The 19,469-nt window shown below is 41.1% G+C and overlaps 1 protein-coding gene and 1 long non-coding RNA gene across 3 annotated transcripts in view; both read left to right on the top strand.

Annotated features, from left to right (window-relative positions):
- Nucleotides 1–13,721, top strand: part of LOC135253401 (cohesin subunit SA-1-like) — a 64,938-nt gene extending 51,217 nt beyond the window's left edge. For both annotated transcript variants that reach the window (XM_064332662.1, XM_064332663.1), the window contains 14 exons: nucleotides 1,687–1,774; nucleotides 2,224–2,304; nucleotides 2,781–2,873; nucleotides 3,638–3,812; nucleotides 4,406–4,545; nucleotides 4,664–4,765; nucleotides 5,489–5,637; nucleotides 5,824–5,952; nucleotides 6,306–6,508; nucleotides 7,445–7,616; nucleotides 7,730–7,843; nucleotides 9,450–9,564; nucleotides 10,913–10,993; nucleotides 11,294–13,721. In XM_064332662.1, the coding sequence (XP_064188732.1) occupies nucleotides 1,687–1,774; nucleotides 2,224–2,304; nucleotides 2,781–2,873; nucleotides 3,638–3,812; nucleotides 4,406–4,545; nucleotides 4,664–4,765; nucleotides 5,489–5,637; nucleotides 5,824–5,952; nucleotides 6,306–6,508; nucleotides 7,445–7,616; nucleotides 7,730–7,843; nucleotides 9,450–9,564; nucleotides 10,913–10,993; nucleotides 11,294–11,317 (1,666 nt within the window). In that variant the 3' untranslated portion in view covers nucleotides 11,318–13,721. The remainder of the gene's footprint in view (nucleotides 1–1,686; nucleotides 1,775–2,223; nucleotides 2,305–2,780; nucleotides 2,874–3,637; nucleotides 3,813–4,405; nucleotides 4,546–4,663; nucleotides 4,766–5,488; nucleotides 5,638–5,823; nucleotides 5,953–6,305; nucleotides 6,509–7,444; nucleotides 7,617–7,729; nucleotides 7,844–9,449; nucleotides 9,565–10,912; nucleotides 10,994–11,293) is intronic.
- The window catches only part of LOC135253406 (uncharacterized), a 217,237-nt gene that overhangs the window by 137,794 nt on the left and 59,974 nt on the right, over nucleotides 1–19,469 (top strand). The gene's annotated exons all lie outside the window — the stretch shown is intronic.

Below are 19,469 nucleotides of genomic sequence, written 5' to 3'. Positions count from 1 at the left end.
CCCCAGCAGTGGTACTTCCGGCTTGGTCAGACGTTCCTACGAACACAATTGGCAGTGTTTGCGGGTGGGAAGCCGGTGAGGGTATAAGTCCTGGTTGTTGCATTAGCGACTCCTACTGGTTGGTCGGGGCGCCTGTTCAGCAGGGAGGGGATCTGGGGGAGGTAGCATGAACCTCCGCACGCGTTGCGTTCTCCCAGTGAAACTCCTCGCTGTCAGGTGAAAAGAAGCGGCTGGCGACTCCACATGTATCGGAGGAGGCATGTGGTAGTCTACACCCTCCCCAGACCAACAGAGGATAGCGCATCGACCAGGACCGTGATTCACACAGGGAATTGGTATAACAACTAAATTGGGGAGAAAATGGGAGAAAATAGGCACAAAAAAGACAATTAAGAACTTAATCTTATTTTTATAAGACGATTAAGAACATAAGAAATGTGAAAAGCACAGGAAAGTAGGAACATAAGAACAACAGGAATAATAACAAATATAAAAACAGACAAGATTTAAATATAAAATACAGTTCAAGAAATTTAAGATCACAAGAAAAACTAAGAAACATAAGATCCATGTTAAAATAAAAATGGGAAGAACTTAAACATGAAAGACAGGAAAACTAAAAAAAAAAAACACAATATAATAATATGACCTGAATGCCCATGATGAACTGAGGAACAGGAGTAAGAACTCTAAAAATGGATAACAAACATAAGTACTTGAAGAATATTAAAATGGCATTTAAGAACAAATCAAGGCAATTTATCTCTTTAACATTTGTCATATCTGTACTTTAGTCTGTGTATCTCTGAAAAACCTGGTTTTGAACACGCCCATGAGTGACTGATTTTAAAACACATTCTAATGGAAATTTTCTAAATTGTTAAAATTTGGTTTTATTTTTACTAGTGTGGCCAAATTCATCTGCTGATAATTTCTTCACACTCTATTTTAAATACTGAAAAACAGCCACATTGTTTTCTCAAACCCCAGTTGCTCCTGAATTGAATTTTTGCAGATAATTAAATAGTAATGTGGAAAAGATTCTGCACATATTGAGGAAAATTAATTATTAGAAAATTTGTATGCAGTTCTTTGGGGATTTCTCTGTAATGAACATTAACAAAATAGGACAAAACTTTTCTTTTTTTTGAACCATCATTAATATTGTCTTGGTGAAAATTTTTTGTCAGGATTGTCTGAACTGCTTTAAAAAACTTCACTCGTTTGATTGTTTTTGGTACATTGTAAATTGAGCCTTTTTAAAAATCTGGCTTGCTCATCAGTACTGCTCTTCCAGTTTCACATTGTCAAAATTCCCATCATGCACTTCAACATCTCACAGACATCAAGGGAATTGTGGAAATGGCGATTTATTGACAAGCAAAGTTGCTTGGTTGACAGAAGACAAGTACCCATACCTCTGTAGATTAATAAATTTAAAATCGAAGTGCTAATGAGAAGTATCACAGAGCATGAATGCTGATATACATGTAGCTTTGACATGACACAGTAGTAGGATTATTCTTGATTACATCAACATGTGATTGAGAAGCTCTTCCATGGCAAGAATTACACGCATTGTGCTCTGGGTGTTCGGGTTTGTATGATAATTTTCAGACCATAAAAATACATTTTTATTTGTAAATTTTCCTGTATGTGTAGCAAAATGCTCTTTGTGTGTTTTAGCACACATGACTTGACAAGGTGGGACTTATTTGGGAACTGCTACCGGCTGTTGAAGATCGGGATAGAACAGGGCTCCATGCCAGAGCAGGTATGGGCTGAAGCTTTGTATAAATAGACACACTTCAAAATCACTACCCGTTCTTTCAAAATAACTAAAAAATGAATTTCATATTCAGTGAGGCATTATAGTTATGTGGACTCCTCTGTGTAGTCATATTTGTGTCAGTGAGACTCCTCTCTCTATATGGTCAGATGTGGTCATATTGTGTTCAGCGAGACTCCTCTCTCTGTATGGTCATGTGTGGTCATATTGTGTTCAGTGAGACTCCTCTCTCTATAAGGACAGATGTGGTCATATTGTGTTCAGTGAGACTCCTCTGTCTATATGGTCATGTGTGGTCATATTGTAATCAGTGAGACTTCTGTCTCTATATGATCAGATGTGGTTGTATTGTGTTCAGTGGGACTCCTCTCTCTGTATGGTCAAATGTGGTCATATTTGTGTTCAGTCAGACTATTCTCTCTGTGTATGTTCAGATTGCCGTTCAGGCTCTGCAATGCTCGCACTACTCCATCCTGTGGCAGCTAGTCAGGATCACAGAAGGCTCGCCATCCAAGGTTGGTCGATACAAGTTCCATCCGTGCATGTCTGTGTGCTTGTGTGTGTGCATGCTTGTGAGTCCTAGTGAACTTGCACAAGTGAAGCAAAACTCAAAAGAACACACATATGCAAAAGTGAAGTATCTAAAAACTACTTTTCTCACTACCATTGAAAAAAGTGACATTTTATAAAAGGCCTGCTGACACTTGAAAATAAGTGTACGTGAGTTTGATACTGGCGCTTCACACAGTTATAAATGTGTTTAGTAAATCTTGTTGGAAATTGTATTGAATCAAGAGACTTGATACTGTAGGCGCTCTCTTGATTGAAGACAAATAAGGAGCTGCAGTGGAATTGCTCATCATGTAAAGCTTCCTGATGGCCTCATGCACTGCTCAGTTATTGTTCATTCTTTAGTGATCATCTCTCAGTCACACAGGAATTGCCATACATGCATGGAGTGGCCATGGTGTTCCCGTTTCTGTCTGCACAGGATGACCTCATCGCTCTGAGGAGGGTAGTCAAGTCGTTCCTGGCCGTATGCCAACAATGCCTCTCAAACGTCAACACTCCGGTCAAAGAGCAGGTGTGTGCAGAATCACCTGCCAATGGTTGCCCAGGGGCGCAAGGGTTCCTTTGCTTTAGCACCCCCAAAGATATTATCATTTTGTGAAAGGGGTTCTCATGGGTCTCCAGACTGTAAATGTACTGTATTTTGAATGTGACAAATGCAGGTTGGGAAATGGCTTAAACTGAATTTTGCTTTATGTGCTTGTAGCTACTTTATGCATGTTATAAAATTCTACTTTTTCTGTACCTGTATACATCCTGCACAAAGAATCTACAAAGTGTGCAAATGGAGTTGCATCAATGTTTTGTTTTCCAAAGGCTAAAGTACTCCTGATTACAATGAATCAATTCTATTTAAAGGTCCGTTATAAGATCTTTCATTTCACTGGCTTTTGTGGGTACAGTACTCTTATCCAAAGCAACTTACAACGTGAATGTGCAAAGACCTTGGATTGAAGTAAAGTTTTCTTGGGATTCTAGATTTCTTTTCCAGTTTTATCTGGCTTTAGGTTTTCTTGGTTATGCTTCAATTTGGAAAACATTCTATATCTTTTTGTGGTAATACAATTATAAAAAAACACTTTCACAAATGAAAGTATTTATTTATTGATTGATTGATTGATTGAGTTGTCTCTCCCTCGTCCCCTGACCCCGAGGCCCTATACAGTAAGACCCAGATGACATGGTTACAGACACTCTGTCCCGCCTCAGATAAAAGCAGACTGGTTGATTCAAGCGTTCCTGTGCCACTGTGCTGTAACCTCCTCCCCCTCACCCCAGGCCTTCATGCTGCTGTGCGACCTCTTGATGATCTTCAGCCACCAGCTGACCACCGGGGGGCGGGAGGGCCTGCAGCCGCTGGTCTTCAACCCCGACGGCCCGCTGCAGAACGAGCTCCTCACCTTCATCCTTGACCACGTCTTCATCGACCAGGACGAGGAAAACCAGAGCATGGGTGAGTCCCTCCCAACCTCTGCCCTGCTTCTCACCTGTCTTGTGCCTGGCATTCCCGCACACACACACACACACACACACATCCACACACCTCAAGCAAACACTTGCGTTGTGCAAAGTCGTTAGCGGTTGTGTTCAGAACTTTTATAATGCGGTGAAGGCTGCTGTTCTTCATCTCATGTGTACAGTGACAGTTTGGTAAGAGGTAAGGGGTCACCTTGGTTCTAAAGCACCAATTCTAAGTGTGATGAGGTTGCTCAAGAAGGGACAGTTCCAGTTTACAGTTTTTTCTGTCATTTCACGCAAAAGTGTTCTATAACTGATGAGAGCGAGTCTTTGTGAACACCATAACAGACAAATCAACTTAGCTGTGTGCTTTCAGTCACTCACATATGTCAATTGCAAATTCTATGCGTAGCATGTACAGTACATACAGTAGAGCTCCACATCTCAGCAGTTTTAAGCACTTTTTCACCTCAACCGTAGTTGGTGGTTAGTTCTAATCTGGAAGAAAACGCACATGACGAACGATGGCCCTACAGTTTCGGGGCTTGTGAAGCCCCTTGCTCTGACCATCCTGCGCTTGTCCCTTAGAGGGTGACGAAGAGGACGAGGCGAATAAGATCGAGGCATTGCATAAGAGAAGGAACCTGCTGGCTGCCTTCAGCAAGCTCATCATCTACGACATCGTTGATATGCCTGCCGCCGCCGACATCTTCAAACACTACATGAAGGTAAGAGCTTTGAGAAAGAAGTCACGTTTGTGATAGGTCTGGTAGTATTTTGCCACACTCAGGCAGTGAGGTTCTTTTGAACTGTATTGACAATCACTGCTCTTGTTGTTCCTCTCAGTACTACAACGATTATGGTGACATCATCAAGGAGACACTGAGTAAGACCAGACAGATCGACAAGATCCTTTGCGCCAAGACCCTGATCCTCAGCTTACAGCAGGTAGACCTTCTAGCCTAAAGCAAACTTATTTTTTTAGTTAATACGCATACAGGTTAAAAAGCTGTAGGCTGTATGGTGCTGTGTGATCCAGGGGTTAAACCTGTGGTATGAATGCGTGGATCTTACAGGAACATTCAGGTTCATAACAAACAAAACCGTACACAGTAATTGCCAAACCCCAAAAGATAGATTTGGCATGTGTGCAAGTGTTTGTTTTTGTCTATGTGCATTTATTTGTGTGTGTTTGCGCCGATTATTGGCAAGTATTGCTGGTTTATTGTCTATTACTGACGATTTATTGGATATATGAGATGCAAACAGGAATGAACTGGAATAGTATCCCTGGGAAACAGCAGCTGCCCCCTCACTGCAGAATGCCTGCAGAGTCCTTGATTAATGTGCTACAATGTGCAAAGTGACAGTGGATTGTGAGGGCAGGGTGATTCTGTGCAGTGCTTCACAAACTCTGCATGGGGTCCCAGAGGGTTTGGAGTGGGCTGCCTGACAGTGCTGCATGTGCCCTTCCATACTCATTAGCAGCATTTTAATGTTGTGTCTAAGAAAAAAACTAAACTATATTTCATATGTGAAAATATCTTATGCTAATATTTTAATAAGGCATTGGTCACAGAAAATGTTTTCGTTGATGAAGTAGGTAGTGGGCTTGGAGTGTCTGATCCCCTGGTTGGAGACACTATGGTGACACCCCCCCCCTCTCCCCAGCTCTTTAACGAGCTCCTGCAGGACCAGGGGCCCAACCTGGACCGCACCTCGTCCCACGTGAGCGGGATCAAGGAGCTGGCTCGCCGATTCGCCCTCACCTTTGGCCTGGACCAGATCAAGACCAGAGAGGCTGTGGCCACGCTGCACAAGTGAGTACCTGGCTCCTCCCCCCAGCAGGGGGCTAACATTACTGGAAAGTTGCCGCAATGCTTCAGGACAATGTTTCTGCTCACTGGTCAGGTAGCAGCTGCATGAACTGTTAAACTGGTGAGTGTGGAAAAGCCGACTGTGATTTTTCTTTTGTTTTTTTGCCCACTGCTTTCCTGTCACTCAAGGGACGGAATTGAGTTTGCCTTCAAATATCAGAACCCGAAAGGGCCGGAGTTCCCTCCTCCGAATCTGGCTTTTCTGGAAGTGCTTTGCGAGTTCTCGTCCAAACTCCTGCGGCAGGACAAGAAGACGGTGTAAGTGCAGAAGCTCTGTATGTCCATGTCACCCTGTCTCCTCCAGCAGATCAGTGTGCGTGCCTGTATAGATGTGTGTGTGTGTGTGTGTGTGTAAATGTGTGTGTACCTGTGCAATTGTGTGTGTATCCATGTATGTGTGTGTAAATATGTGTGTGTACTTGCTTGTGTGTGTACCTGTGTACTTGTGTGTGTATACTGTATGTGTGTGTACATGTGTGTTTGTGTGTGTGTGAATATGTGTGTGTACTTGCTTGTGTGTGTGGATGTGTGAGCGTGTGTGTGTGTACTTGTGTGTGTGGACATGTGCGTGTACGTGTGTGTGTGTCTCATATCCTGTGATGTGCTCACAGTCACTCGTACCTGGAGAAGTTCATGACGGAGCAGATGATGGAGCGGAGGGAGGATGTGTGGCTGCCGCTCATCGCCTACAGGAACTCCCTGCTGACGGGCGGAGACGAGGACCGCATGTCCATCATCAGCGGCAGCAGCAGCAAGACCGGCTCAGTCCGCAGCAAGAAGGGCCGGCCGCCCCTGAACAAGAAGAAGATAGATGGTCAGAACACATCTGTTAAATTGATCTTATTATTTCCCTTGTTATTGGTATTATCATGATTACTGTTGTAAATATTATTGCTGCAGTTATTATTATTAGTATTATTATTATTATTACTACCAATCTGTCATACAGATCTGATGCATTTATTAAATATTTAGGAGGGTAAAGGATCGGGGGCAAAGGGGACGAAGTGACTAAAAAATATTGCAGCAATAACAAAGATGTCCTGGGGAGTGGTGGTGGGAAGAAATAATAAAAAAAATTTAAAAAAGAGGCAATGAGGAGGAGAGTCACACTCAAAGAGCCAAGCCTGCTGAGCTTTATTTATTATTTATTAATTTATATAATTTTCATGGTTTCTCTCCTCAGTTTAGTTTCATAATATACATGATTGGCAGACAAGCCGCAGACAAGCATGCGATGCCAAGCACCACTTCTTATCACTCTGTAGTTCACAGTTGGAGGAGGACAGGTGGGCGTGCAAGTGCAATGAGGCTGCTGAGCTGAGCTATATTAACCTGTGCTGTGGTTAAAACGCAGACCTAGGGCAGCATTCTGAGCTATATTAAACTGTGCTGTGCTTCACACATAGGCCTTAGCTGTGCTGAGCTATATTAAACTGTGCTGTGCTTCACACATAGGCCTTAGCTGTGCTGAGCTGTATTAAACTTTACTGTGGTTCACACACACAGATCCCTCCTGTGTTGAGCTGTATTAAACTTTGCTGTGGTTCACACACAAACCTCTGCTGTGCTGAACTGTATTAAACTGTGTTGTGGTTCATACACACAGACCTGAGCTGTGCTGAGCTATATTAATCTCAGTTGAGGTGGAGAGGCAGTGAGTTATTAAGCTAATTAAGTGCTGCTAAATGATGTTGTTCCAACTGAGCCCCCTGCTGAACTTTTTCCTCTGCGGTGCTTTTTGGTGCAGAGGAGAATGTGGAGGGCTCATGGCTGGTGAGGAACGACACTCTCCCCACACCGGGCGCAATGCACACACCTCAGCTCACCTCCACCGTCCTGAGAGAGAACCCCCGCCAGGCACCCCAGCACCTCCCCGACCAGGACTCCGAGCCCAGCTCCGAGCCGGACTACATGCACAAGTAAGGAACCGCAACATTCGCAGGTGACCCGCTCTCCACTCCTTTGATTGAGCGTTCACTCTCATATTTCTAGTGGTCTTCTCACAGTGGTCACACAGGGGTGGTACTTTCAGTCCACAGATGCAGATGTCCTGGCTGGGACAGCAGAAACTGGAGGAGGTGAACAGAAAGGACAGAGCCAATATGAATTACATGAAGGCCAGGACTGCAGGAGTCCGACAAACTGTGTAAGTACAGCGGGTAAGACTCACTGTGTAATCTGCCCACAGATCTTGTTGTTGGATATGTACATTTTAGAATATGCCATTTGAGAAAGAGAGTTAATATGATCTGATGCGGATCATTTGTTTGAGACATACAACGTAACAAGGTTACAACATAACCTGTTTCTTGCTCCCCCCAAACATCAAAGTAAATTCCTTTGCCAATTAAAAGACTTGTGTAAACAAATGTGTGTTCTGTTGCTGCCTTTCACTTGAAGGTTTTATTACCTCTTCGAATAAGCATCAGAGCACAGAGCAATTTGGAACATCAGAGGTCAGCATGGTGACGCCAAGGCGCTAGGGTCATTACTGACTCTTGGATTTGAAGATAACCTAAACTCTTATAAATAGCAAGAACAATATGTGGTTTTCATTTGAAACTATGAATTTACTGTCTTCATTCCAGCAGTAGTTGAGGCTTCCCAGTTAGAAGTTTGTATTTCCAGGCGGAGCCAGATAAAAGCTGAGGTTCACATTTCACAGTTGACCTTGTCACGTAATATTCTTTGTTTGAAAATGGATATTACAATGCAAGGGGGACTTAATTATTATTATACTTATGTCTTTTTTGTTGATGGCACAGACTACATTTACCATTTATGCTACAGGTATTCAATAATTAAGTTGAAAAACAGGCCTAGCATATTTCTGTTTGGGCTCCTTAAAGAAAGGCTGAAACAACAAATATTTTAGTAATAATCTGCTTTCCATAAGTAATTTGCCAGAGCTCAGAGTTCAGTCCCTTGCCATAGATGAACCTCACAACTTCAGTGTATAACATAACTTATAAACTCAGGGCCAGCATCCTCAAGCCCTGCTGGCTGAAATATTTGTGACTGCTAAAGGGAAAGTTTGGAAATTGAGTTTGATTTCTGGAGGTGCATGTGAGTGAGGGATCTAAAGTGGGATCAGTGGGGGGTATCAACGCAGAAGTATAAATATAGAAGAGTGAGAGGTATAAAAGCAGGAGAATGCGAGGTATAAATGAAGGAGAGTAGGAGGCATAAAAAGGAGAGTAAGAGGTATGAAAGAAGGAGAGTGAGAAGTATAAAAGCAGGAGAGTGAGAGGTATAAAAGCAGGAGGGTGGGAGGTATAAAAGCAGGAGAGTGGGAGGTATAAAAAGGAGAGTGAGAGGTATAAAAGAAGGAGAGTGTGAGGTATAAATGAAGGAGGGTGAAAGGTATAAAAGCAGGAGAGTGGGAGGTATAAAAAGGAGAGTGAGAGGTATAAAAGAAGGAGAGTGTGAGGTATAAAAGAAGGAGAGTAGGATGTATAAAAGCAGGAGAGTGGGAGGTATAAAGTCAGGAGAGTAATGGGTATAAAAGCAGTAGAGAGAGGTTTAAAAGCAGGGGAGTGAGAGGTATAAAAGCAGGAAAGTAATAGGTATAAAAGCAGGAGAGTGAGAGGTATAAAAACAGGAGGGTAGGAGGTATAAAAGTAGGAGAGTAATAGGTTTAAAAGCAGGAGATTGAGAGATATAAAAACAGGAGGGTAGGAGGTATACAAGTAGGAGAGTAATAAGTATAAAAGCAGGAGAGTGAGAGGTATAAAGGCAGATCTGTGTTCTAGCCGGGGTCTCATGGAGGATGATGCAGAACCGATATTTGAAGACGTGATGATGTCATCCCGTGGCCAGCTGGAGGACATGAATGAGGAGTTTGAGGACACCATGGTCATCGATCTGGTGAGCTTCTCTTCCATTCCCACTGCGAGCAGCTCTTCAATATCAACCTCCAGCTGTCATTCCAACTAGCTGCACTGTCATGGGTGTGACCAGTTTCACAATGGACACTCGTTTCACAATTCTGTGTTTTTGAAGGGTAAAAAGAACGCCTTTCCATGTTCACTCATTTCCAATTGTAGCAGGCTTTTTTGAGCTAAATGAAGTGATATCATATGTAGATAACTCCTGAATGGTATCCCCTACAACATCTGTTATGTTACTATATATTACTGTTAAAAAAGTTAAATAATAAATGCTTAATTTTGTTTACACTGAAAGCATTAGATTAGATATGAAGTTACTCTATTCTACTTTTTATAAAACAACTTTAAAACAAATTGGCTGTGTATGATATTCAGACTATAATCACAGGGAGATGGTTTTATGACTTTAAATTTTAAAGGGGCAGTTCACCGAAAAATAAAATAAAGCTTTATTTCCACTTACCCAGGGTATCTGTTCATCCAGATAGTTTCGCTGAGATTTGATACGTTTTCTAGATATCCATTACAGCTCACCCTGATACAACCGACCTCAAGGTGCCAACATTTGTGGTGCTTAAAAGTGGCATTGCACTCGAAAAGCTTAACAGCAATGTCTCTTTCTAAATATAATGCAGTTACTCACAAACATCCACAGACCTTGTTGTGCATGGTTTCACTGAACACCATTTTCTATATGCCAACTGTGAATATCCGCGCAAACTCTCAATCAAAGCACGGCAGTATTCTGGGTAGCAGTGTCAACATTGTTTTAAAACACTGTTTTGGGGTGTCAGGAGGGCAAAGCCAGCTAAAATGAATAAAATTGGAATGGAGGATTGCAGTCTTGTCAGCAGACCAGTAATGATACAAAGGATGCTTGCAATAAAATGAAGAGAGAATGACAACCCAGATAATGTTCTCTCTATGCTCATGTTCCCTTCCATCATAATAAAGTAAACCAACTTACTTACTTTTAAGAAAGTAGTGAATCAAGGTTCATTCTGACTTTTATGGAAAGGTCAGACTTGGGATCTTGTCACACCCACAATATTTCACCTCCACAAAATGCCTACAGGGAAAGATGGTTAAGCCTAATGTTTTAATTGTCTAAAAATATTGACATTTTGCGTATGAAAGGTTATGGGTTAAATGTGGTTATATGAATTGCGCCCAGAATGTTTTTGGGCATCTGTGATGCAAAAATCATTCTAGTACTATTTTAATGCCAATTCTAAAACTACTGCAAGGCAAATGAAGAGGATAGTTTTTTATGGACCCCGGAGAATCCTTCAGGGATGCCCATTTACTGTCACTCTGCTTTCTAGCCACCGTCCAGAAACAGACGTGAGAGGGCGGAGCTGAGACCAGACTTCTTTGATTCTGCAGCCATTATAGAAGATGACTCGGTGAGTAGGGCCAGATTAGAGCTGGAAATCTGTTAAGCAGCCCGAGGCCACGCTGCACTGTTAAAGCATGCGGTTGCCCCTTGTTTAAAATGCGCTTTAAAAACATACACCTGACCTGTTGCACTTCAGGTGTTGAAGGTGTTGGTTGGTGAGGGGCTGAAAATGACAGATATAGAGGAAAAGGGTGAAATTCAGTTCGCCACCTTTATGCTTTGGTCAGATAAAACTTGGAATATTAAATTCAGGGACAGTGAGACTTGAAAACGATGTTCGTAATGGTTTTCTCTCTTTTGGATACAGGGGTTTGGAATGCAGATGTTCTGAAGAAGATGCTGAAGGTTCCTTGAAAAAAGACTGATTGATATTGGGGTTTTTTTGGGGGGGGGGGGGGATCGCAGCAATTGTGGCCTTCATGCTGTGACAACTGCTTAGGATGTTTGAAAAAAGAGATAAATTTTATGTGGGAAAGAAAGGGAGAAGCTGACAGTGATGCAGTTGAAATGTAAAAGAGGGATGGGGACTCCAGTGGATCCCCTCCCCCGCCCTTCCTCCCCCCACCACCAAATAAAAAAACTTACAATTTTACAAGTGCATCCCCCCAGAGGAGGGGAGCGAGGTGTGGGCCCCCCTGTTATGCGACTGCATTCTCTGACACCCCTTTCATCTCAATATTTTTTTAACGATTTAAGAAGTCATAGCCATGAAAGAAGGGAAAAAAACTAAGTTTTAAACTTATGCCTCTCATTAGCGAACTGACAGAGACGAACAGCAAGGCATTGCATTTTGTTCATTTAACCTTTTTATAATAGGGAAACCATGCCCTTCCCCAAACAGTCTGATGTACCCTTTTATCCTTGATGGATTTCTAATCATTTTATTTAATTTTTTACACTGGAAAATAGAAATATCAAGATAAAAATAAAAATGCCCGTGCCCCCAAAATAAAGTGTTCATATTGTAGCGTGATGTGTTCGATGCACAAAAAAATACTGTTGTCTGTTGTAGGGTGTTCACAGTTTGTCCAGCGCTTTGATTGTGTAGTTGGTGAAATAATTAGAGATTGGTGAAAAAATTCAGATACGTCTGCAATATTGCAGCAACTTTTGCCTGTTAAGGATGTTGCACGACAAATGGTAACTGCTTCAAGTTATCAAAGGGGACGGACGATAAGTAATTATTTGCTAGAATTCATTTATTTGTTGGGGGAAAAACACTGTAATGCCAGAGGATACTGGGTAGCATGTATGTTTTCGGATTCAGGGAAAATATTCCTGGGAAAAGGACAGGGACTTTGTTATATTTCCACCCAGTTCTCAAGCTCAAGCTTTTTTAAAGAGTACAGCTCACAGATGAGTTTTTTATTTCACGCTTTTCACACACTTTTTATTTTCCAATGCAGTCACACAGATCATCCAACCTGGCTGGCGGGGCGGGGGGGTTGTTGGGTTTGAAAGACAAATTGTTTTTAAAAAAAATATTCAATATGAAATACATATAAAAGTTTAGTAGTTTTTAGTAAAAGATATTTAAAATCAAGTGCGAGTGTTATTTTTGGATCTGTATAGCGCTGTACAGCCCTGCAGTCAAATTGTAGACGATATGCCTGTGGTACGCTGCCAGGCCCTCACCAACCTGTGGGCGGGGCCGGGCTGGCCGCAGACATCCCGAAACCGGAGGTGTCCAATGGGAGTCCCAGAGGGCCAAAGCGACTGCTTTGCTGTCCCCTTTCAATCAGCAGCCAGTTTAGTCTTGAAAACAAGGCTCTGGGATTCTTTAGCCAGCCAATGCTGGAGAAAACTCAGATATGCCAGCGGATGCTGCAGCCCTCCAGTCCTGGGTTCTGACACCACTGGCCAAAGCGCAGGGGCATCACGTCGCCACATTGTGGGGAACTCATTGTGCCTCTGCAGAAAATGCACTGCAGTTTTCACATCTGCGGAAGGTCTGTGTCCTCTCTTTCATGGAATGTAACCCTGTAGTCAGTCTGTGTGTTTGCAGGGTGGGGGTTGCCTTTTGGAGGGAGATTCAAATATTCCCCCTCATCCTCTGATTTGCTAACTGTAGGCCCACGTTTAAATACCGGCATAAAAAATTGGGGAGCACATTTTCTTTCTCAGTTTTTTGGCAACATAGTGCAACAGTTAGGGATGACTTGTTGTCAAGACAAATCTGAGCAGCCAGTGGAATGGGAAATTTTTTCGGGAAAAGGGCAAATGCCCCGCAAAGGGACACTCAGACAGCATCATATTGGCAATGACCCAAAATCAGAAGAAATGATTCAGCTAATGATTCTGCCAGATGAACAAATCTGTCAGATTCACAGGGTCCTTAAACCATTTTGGTTAATTCAGTTAAAATGGTTATTGCATAGAAATTGTGCTCATGGTAGCTGGTAGTCAGAGGTTGCTTGAAGGGTAGCACTTAAATCCAGACTGCATTTTACTTCCTGCTTGGTCATTTGGACTACTGAGAGGTCTAATGTGTAGGTACTTCCACAATGAGTTTGATTCTGTTTGCCAACTGCGAGGTTTTTTATATTCATAGTGTCAACATATTTGTTAATCCTGTAAATTGTACATTTTTCATATTGAAACAAAAGTGTCTTTTTATTCGTAAACCTCAAAACGGATACATTTGTTTTTTCTTTAATAAACTGTCTGTTTTGTTTGTTTTTGTGAATTTATGAAAATTGAAAATTTTTGTTTTTGAAATAAAATATGTAATCTTTCCTGTGTGTGTGTGTTAAATCTTGACATATTGCCATGCTAAGTAATTTACATTGGCAAGTGAACTAAATGTTTAAATCATGTGAAATTGCTGGCACATGATCTAGAAGTTTAAGATGCGTCAGATATATTAAATATAAACTAATTATAAAGTATATATTTTGTTTTCTCTGATAATAGATGCTAGTGTTTTGTAGTAAACAATGGTCCTACTAAGCAATTGCAAGGCAATTAATTGCACACAAGCTAGCCAACACAAAAGGTAAAACTCAAAGGAACTCCATTGTGAATCATAATGACAGGTTGAAAAATCAGTGCTATGTGCCAGACTGGAAAATCTGACTCGAAATAACGTTGGATCAGTTTGAACGGATGGGGTCTTCAGGTGGTAGCTGAAGGTGGTACAGTAAGTGGTTCTTGACAAGTTTGACGGAGTGTGGCCTGTTACTGTTGTTTTCACTGGGGTAGTTGGACTGAGCTGCTAATGCATTGGTTGCAAGTTTGATTATCATGTGGGGAACTGCTGTGTAAATGGATTGCACATTAAAACATTGCTAAATGCCCATAAATAAAATGATCTAGCTCAAAATTAGGGCCACTATTTTGTATCATTTTTGCATGTATATCAGTCCTCCACTACCAAAAGGTCAATAGACTTTCAGTTAAGCCACTTTTTAATTCATGGTTATAAAGTCTAATTAAATTTTATCCAGGCCAGTTGTTTAATAGCCTCTTCTGTCATTGATTGATGATGCTTGGTGAAAATGTCCATGTGACGAGAGACACCTTTCTGAATTGACACATTTGATTTCAACAAACAAGTATCGTCTTGCCTTTAGACTAACATTTAGAAACAGTTCTTCAGTTGTATCCCAAAATACACCCAGTCACACCACAGTGCCATTTTACTCAAATAAATTGTAGTTGCTGCTCTTCTAGCCAAAATCTGGAATTGAGTCTAGTGGGAGAGATGTTGAGTCTGCACTCTTGTTTGGTAGAAAAGGTTTTGGCAGCATTAAGAAATTTGTGAGCTGGTGGAGGGAAAACTGGCTTTTTAAAACATTTTATCAGAGTTATACTATGTTTATCTGCAACTTCATTGAATGGTTTAATGCATCGGTGGTTCATTGTTTTTCTCTGTGCTGCTAAACTGGTGTGTGATATTTATTTGTGAACTATTACATTTTGTTACAGGTTTTGCAGATAGAAACATCAAGACTTTCAAGCCAAGGAACCATATCAACCAGACCCTGCCATTTTCTGTTGAAGAAGAGCTGTCTCCAAACCTTTTTCCTGCAACAATGCCTTGAGTTCTGTCAGCACACTACTTTTGGTGTGATATTGATCTCAAATTTTGGAAATTTGGGGGAAGAACTGACATGCTTTGAATGGTGCTCTGCAGCAGAATACCAGCTGTCTATTCTAGTATATGGTTTTGGGAAAGTTGTATTGACAGAGAAGAGGGCTTTTATGTAGTCACACTGCTAATATGCACAGTTTTCTGACTTGGACAATATTTAAAAATGTCAGTATTGTAGTATAAAAACATTGGATTTGGAAACAAACTCATGAATATGCCTTTATGTGCTTTTAACACAACTCACATTGTCAGACACAAATGCAGTTTTAAAAATACATTTTTGAAGTCAATCTTTCTCTGAACATCCTATAAGCAAACAAAATTCCTCTAAACATTTCTCAGTGCCACTTGCAACTGGGGAGAAAGTCATTGCAGTAAAGTAGTTTACCAGCAAGGAAAACCTTCAAATTAGTTGTGATGGATTTTACTTAAGAACAAATAAAAAATGTATAACATAATTGCCTGTCCCATTTGTTAATTTGTCCATGACCACAGATATGCTGTCAGTTGTATTGGTGCTATGCGAAGCGTCGTTCTGAGGCTCATAAGTCTGTTGAAGCTGTCTAGCTGATGGATTGCCCTGCTGTTTTTGTACAAGCTTGTTGAAATTATCTAGTGGAATATTTGCTCTTCTGAATGGATCTCTTAAACCTTGAATAACATCCAGCTGCTATTCAAAGACCTGCTTTTCATACTGTGCGCATTTGATGTTCCATCCTTGTTCACCTCTTTCCGTCTGTCCCCATATTAGGTCTCCTAATTGCTTCTATAATATTCTATAATGGCCACTTAATTGTGTGAGGTAATTAAAACATGACTGTCGGTCCTATCAGTTCATTCGCCTGTGACCACAGATATACTGGCAATTTTTTTGCTTGGTTCTTCGATTTAATGCGAAAGAGCAGCCCCAGCCACATACGTCTACGTCTAATCTTTCATTCATTTCACTGTCCCCATATTAGGTCAACTTATTGTTTTTATAAACTTAACATATAAGTTAACAACTTCACATAACTTAGTAATTGTGTAATTAGTCACTTGACTGTAGAATAACAATTGAAATAAATAAATTGTACATGTTTAACTCCCTGCGGTTCACACAACTGGTGACCTTAGTGCGAATGGATAGGGTCAGGATACGGACAGTGGAAAACTTATATTTAATGTTTTATGAATACATTAAACCCAGGTTTTCAGGTCTGATGGTGACTGATAAATGTAACATCACATTGCTGAAAGTAACTCCTTTGATTTCACTTTCACACTTAACTGCTTTTCGACAAAATTTTTCTTTCATGTTATCTTGTGAAATATGCAACAAAACTTTGAGCTGGCCTGACAGAAATAGACACTGTAGAGATGGGCGATGAGCTTTGCCCCTCCCTCAACAAAGGATAATTATTTATTGTTTTTTGCCATTTGTTAATGTGAATATTAGCAATATTCAATCCTTTTAGATTGTATTTAAATGTTGTTTATTTTTTGCTATTTTTTCCATTCGAAAATGCAAATGCGAAATTGTTGTTTTAGGCCTGTCCCATCACTGCAATATCCTCAATAAATTTGGTAAAGTAAGCTCCAGCATGCATGAACTGTATAGTCCCTGCATGAGCCCTCACTGGGAGACTCTGAAACCAACTGCATGCCGTTGGCTAGGTCTGTTGGCAAGCTAGTCGCCGTGAGCATCGTCAGGATTGGATCCCACACCGAGGAGCAAGTCTCTACACTGAAATTGAGTATTTAAGAAGGCTGACTGCCCTGGCTAGTTTGATAAAACGGTATAGACTTGAAAACAACTTGAGAACATCTGTTCATATTTCAGTTTTAACAGATGTAGAAATGCACCATATCACACCACCCTCCCCAGCCTGGTGGGACAGCATCACATCATTACAGTGCCTATAAATCTGGGGGCAGACATTCACTCCCCTATTTCCAGGTAATTCAATATTATGGTCTCAGACTGAAATAATTTCCCCTTTTCAAGCCAGAAGTGTAGAAAAAGGAAATGATGTACTTCTCTTTTTAACGGATCTTCCCTCTCATCCCTTTTTCCTCCACATGGTGCTGTGAGCTTATAGCGCAATATGCTGACACAAGAAAAAACACACCGATCCCTGACCTCAACTATTTGCAGATCCTTAAACACAATTTGCATTCAATATGTACTCCTTTATCACCCCAGAGGTGGATTTACGAGAGTTGAAAGAGTACTTCTCATCCCATAAAATAATTTGTTCCTTTGTTGAGAGATGAAAAATCAAGCCGTCTGTTTTCATTTTTGTTTAAAATAAGAGTGTATAAGTATGCAATAAACATAGTGTCTGTACCCATCTCTCTATTAATATAATGGAGAATTGCATTATTTTGCCTCCAAACACCTGGCTGATTTGATAACTTTCAGTGCCTCAGACTGACACTAATATGTCTATCAGGCACCTTTAAAGAACAGAAGAAACATTCTCACTTTGGCCTACAACAACATGGCAGTATTGACAGGGCTTGCCTGCCTGTCTCAGGGATTCTTGGGCATGGTTGTTTCATGCCGCCTCTATATGGTGATACACATATTTTGGTGATTCTTGAAAAGAAAAGAGAGCATAAACATAAAAAGGAACAGCACCTGGGTATTTCATGGGTATTTCACAAAGCAGGATTACTGCGTTTGCCAGATAACTGTGCAAAGTAAAACCTGAAACAGCTCTTTTTACTTCATTCCATGATTTGGGAGGGTTCCGGGTTTTACTCAAAGCTGTTATTCAGTAATTCTGCTCCATCGAACAGGGCTAGGAAGAAGCATAAGGTCTGACAGCAGGTACATTCAGTGTACACTAACTTAAGTTCATTCAGTGCTTTTTAGCACTTACACAGGCGATCAATCACTCTTGAGCCAATGTGATAAAAACGGATGTACATTCACTTGTTCAAATGAAAAGTTGTTGTGGCAAGTGAGTGCCACCCCTCCTGCCCTCCAACAGACTCACTTGAGACAACGTTTTGGTTTTTAGCAATGCGTGCTCTTTTATTAAGCCAACGGCTTCGCTTGGCTACAACGTAACACAGATCTTTTGTTTTGTTCGGTTATTCTGTGCAGTTCCGTCGTCTCTCCGCCGTTCGCTCCCGAAGACTCCCGGTCTCCGCTTTTAAAAACCCCAGGCTCACTGTTGAAAACAATCAGAGGCAACCAGCGCAATTAACCAATTGATAATTATCGGCGCTGATTACCTCCACCTGACAGTTGTGACGAAGGATCCGAGAGCTGCTCCTCTCACTCTCTCTCTCTCTCTCTCTCTGCAGCCGACGCTCAAACCACGCCCACCCCACCACATTTGACTTTTTAAAATTTCTTTTGGCTTTTGAGCACCTTTCCTTTCCCTGACCTCCTTTCTAGATGAAGTAAACAACTCTTAATATAGTGGTAATTAGTACCAGCAGTTAAATGTAGAGTTTAAACACAGACTGAAGTACAGACAATGGAAACAGACCATAAAACTACAACTACAATGAACTAAAATTATAAGTCAGCTACAGAAACAAAATACTACAAATAGAAGTGTCAACCAGACATGAAACAGAACTCAACTACAGACTCAACTACAGACAAATACATTCAGTGAACTCTTTTTTGTATTCCACAATTTTAGATTTGGGAGATATTAATGTTATTAAAATGAAAGTAATAATGTTTAGTACTTTGTTGCTCATTCTTTGCATGTAATGACTGCTTGAAATCTGTCACCCATAGACATCACCAAGTATCTTATCTGAGCCATCTTCAGCTCCTGCTCATGGGCCTAGTTTCCTTACATTTTCCTCTTCAGCATATGAAAAACATGTTCAATTGAATTCAGACCAGGTGAATGACTTGGCCAGTCAAGAATTGTCTTGTTTTTTTGCTTTTAAAAACTCCTTTGTTGCTTTAGCAGTATGTTTGGGACCATTGTCTTGTTGTAGGATGAAGTTCCATCCAATGAGTTTGGAGGCATTTGGATGAACTTTGGTTGAGCAGATAGGATGCTTCTGTATACTTCAGAATTTATTCTGCTGCTGACATCAGCAGTTACATCTTCAATGAAGACAAGTGAGGCAGTACCTGTGGCAGTGATACATGTCCAAGCCAAATCAGTTTCACAGATTAGGGGTGCTTTGGATCTTGGGCAGTTCCTTTTGGCCTCCACACTTTGCTCTTGCCATCACAAGTTACAAGTGAATGTTGGTCATCTGTCCACAAGACCTTTTTCTAGAACTCTGCGGACTTTTTTAGGAACTTCGTAGCAAACTGTAACCTGGCCATCCTGTTTTTTGTGGTTTGCATCTTGCAGTGCAGCCTCTGTAGTTCTGTTTGTGAAGTTGTCCCTGACACATCCATGCCTGCCTACTGAAGAGTGTT

The sequence above is a fragment of the Anguilla rostrata genome, chromosome 4 (assembly GCF_018555375.3).
Source record: "Anguilla rostrata isolate EN2019 chromosome 4, ASM1855537v3, whole genome shotgun sequence".
NCBI lineage: Eukaryota > Metazoa > Chordata > Actinopteri > Anguilliformes > Anguillidae > Anguilla > Anguilla rostrata.
This window is presented reverse-complemented; position numbering and strand designations above follow the sequence as displayed.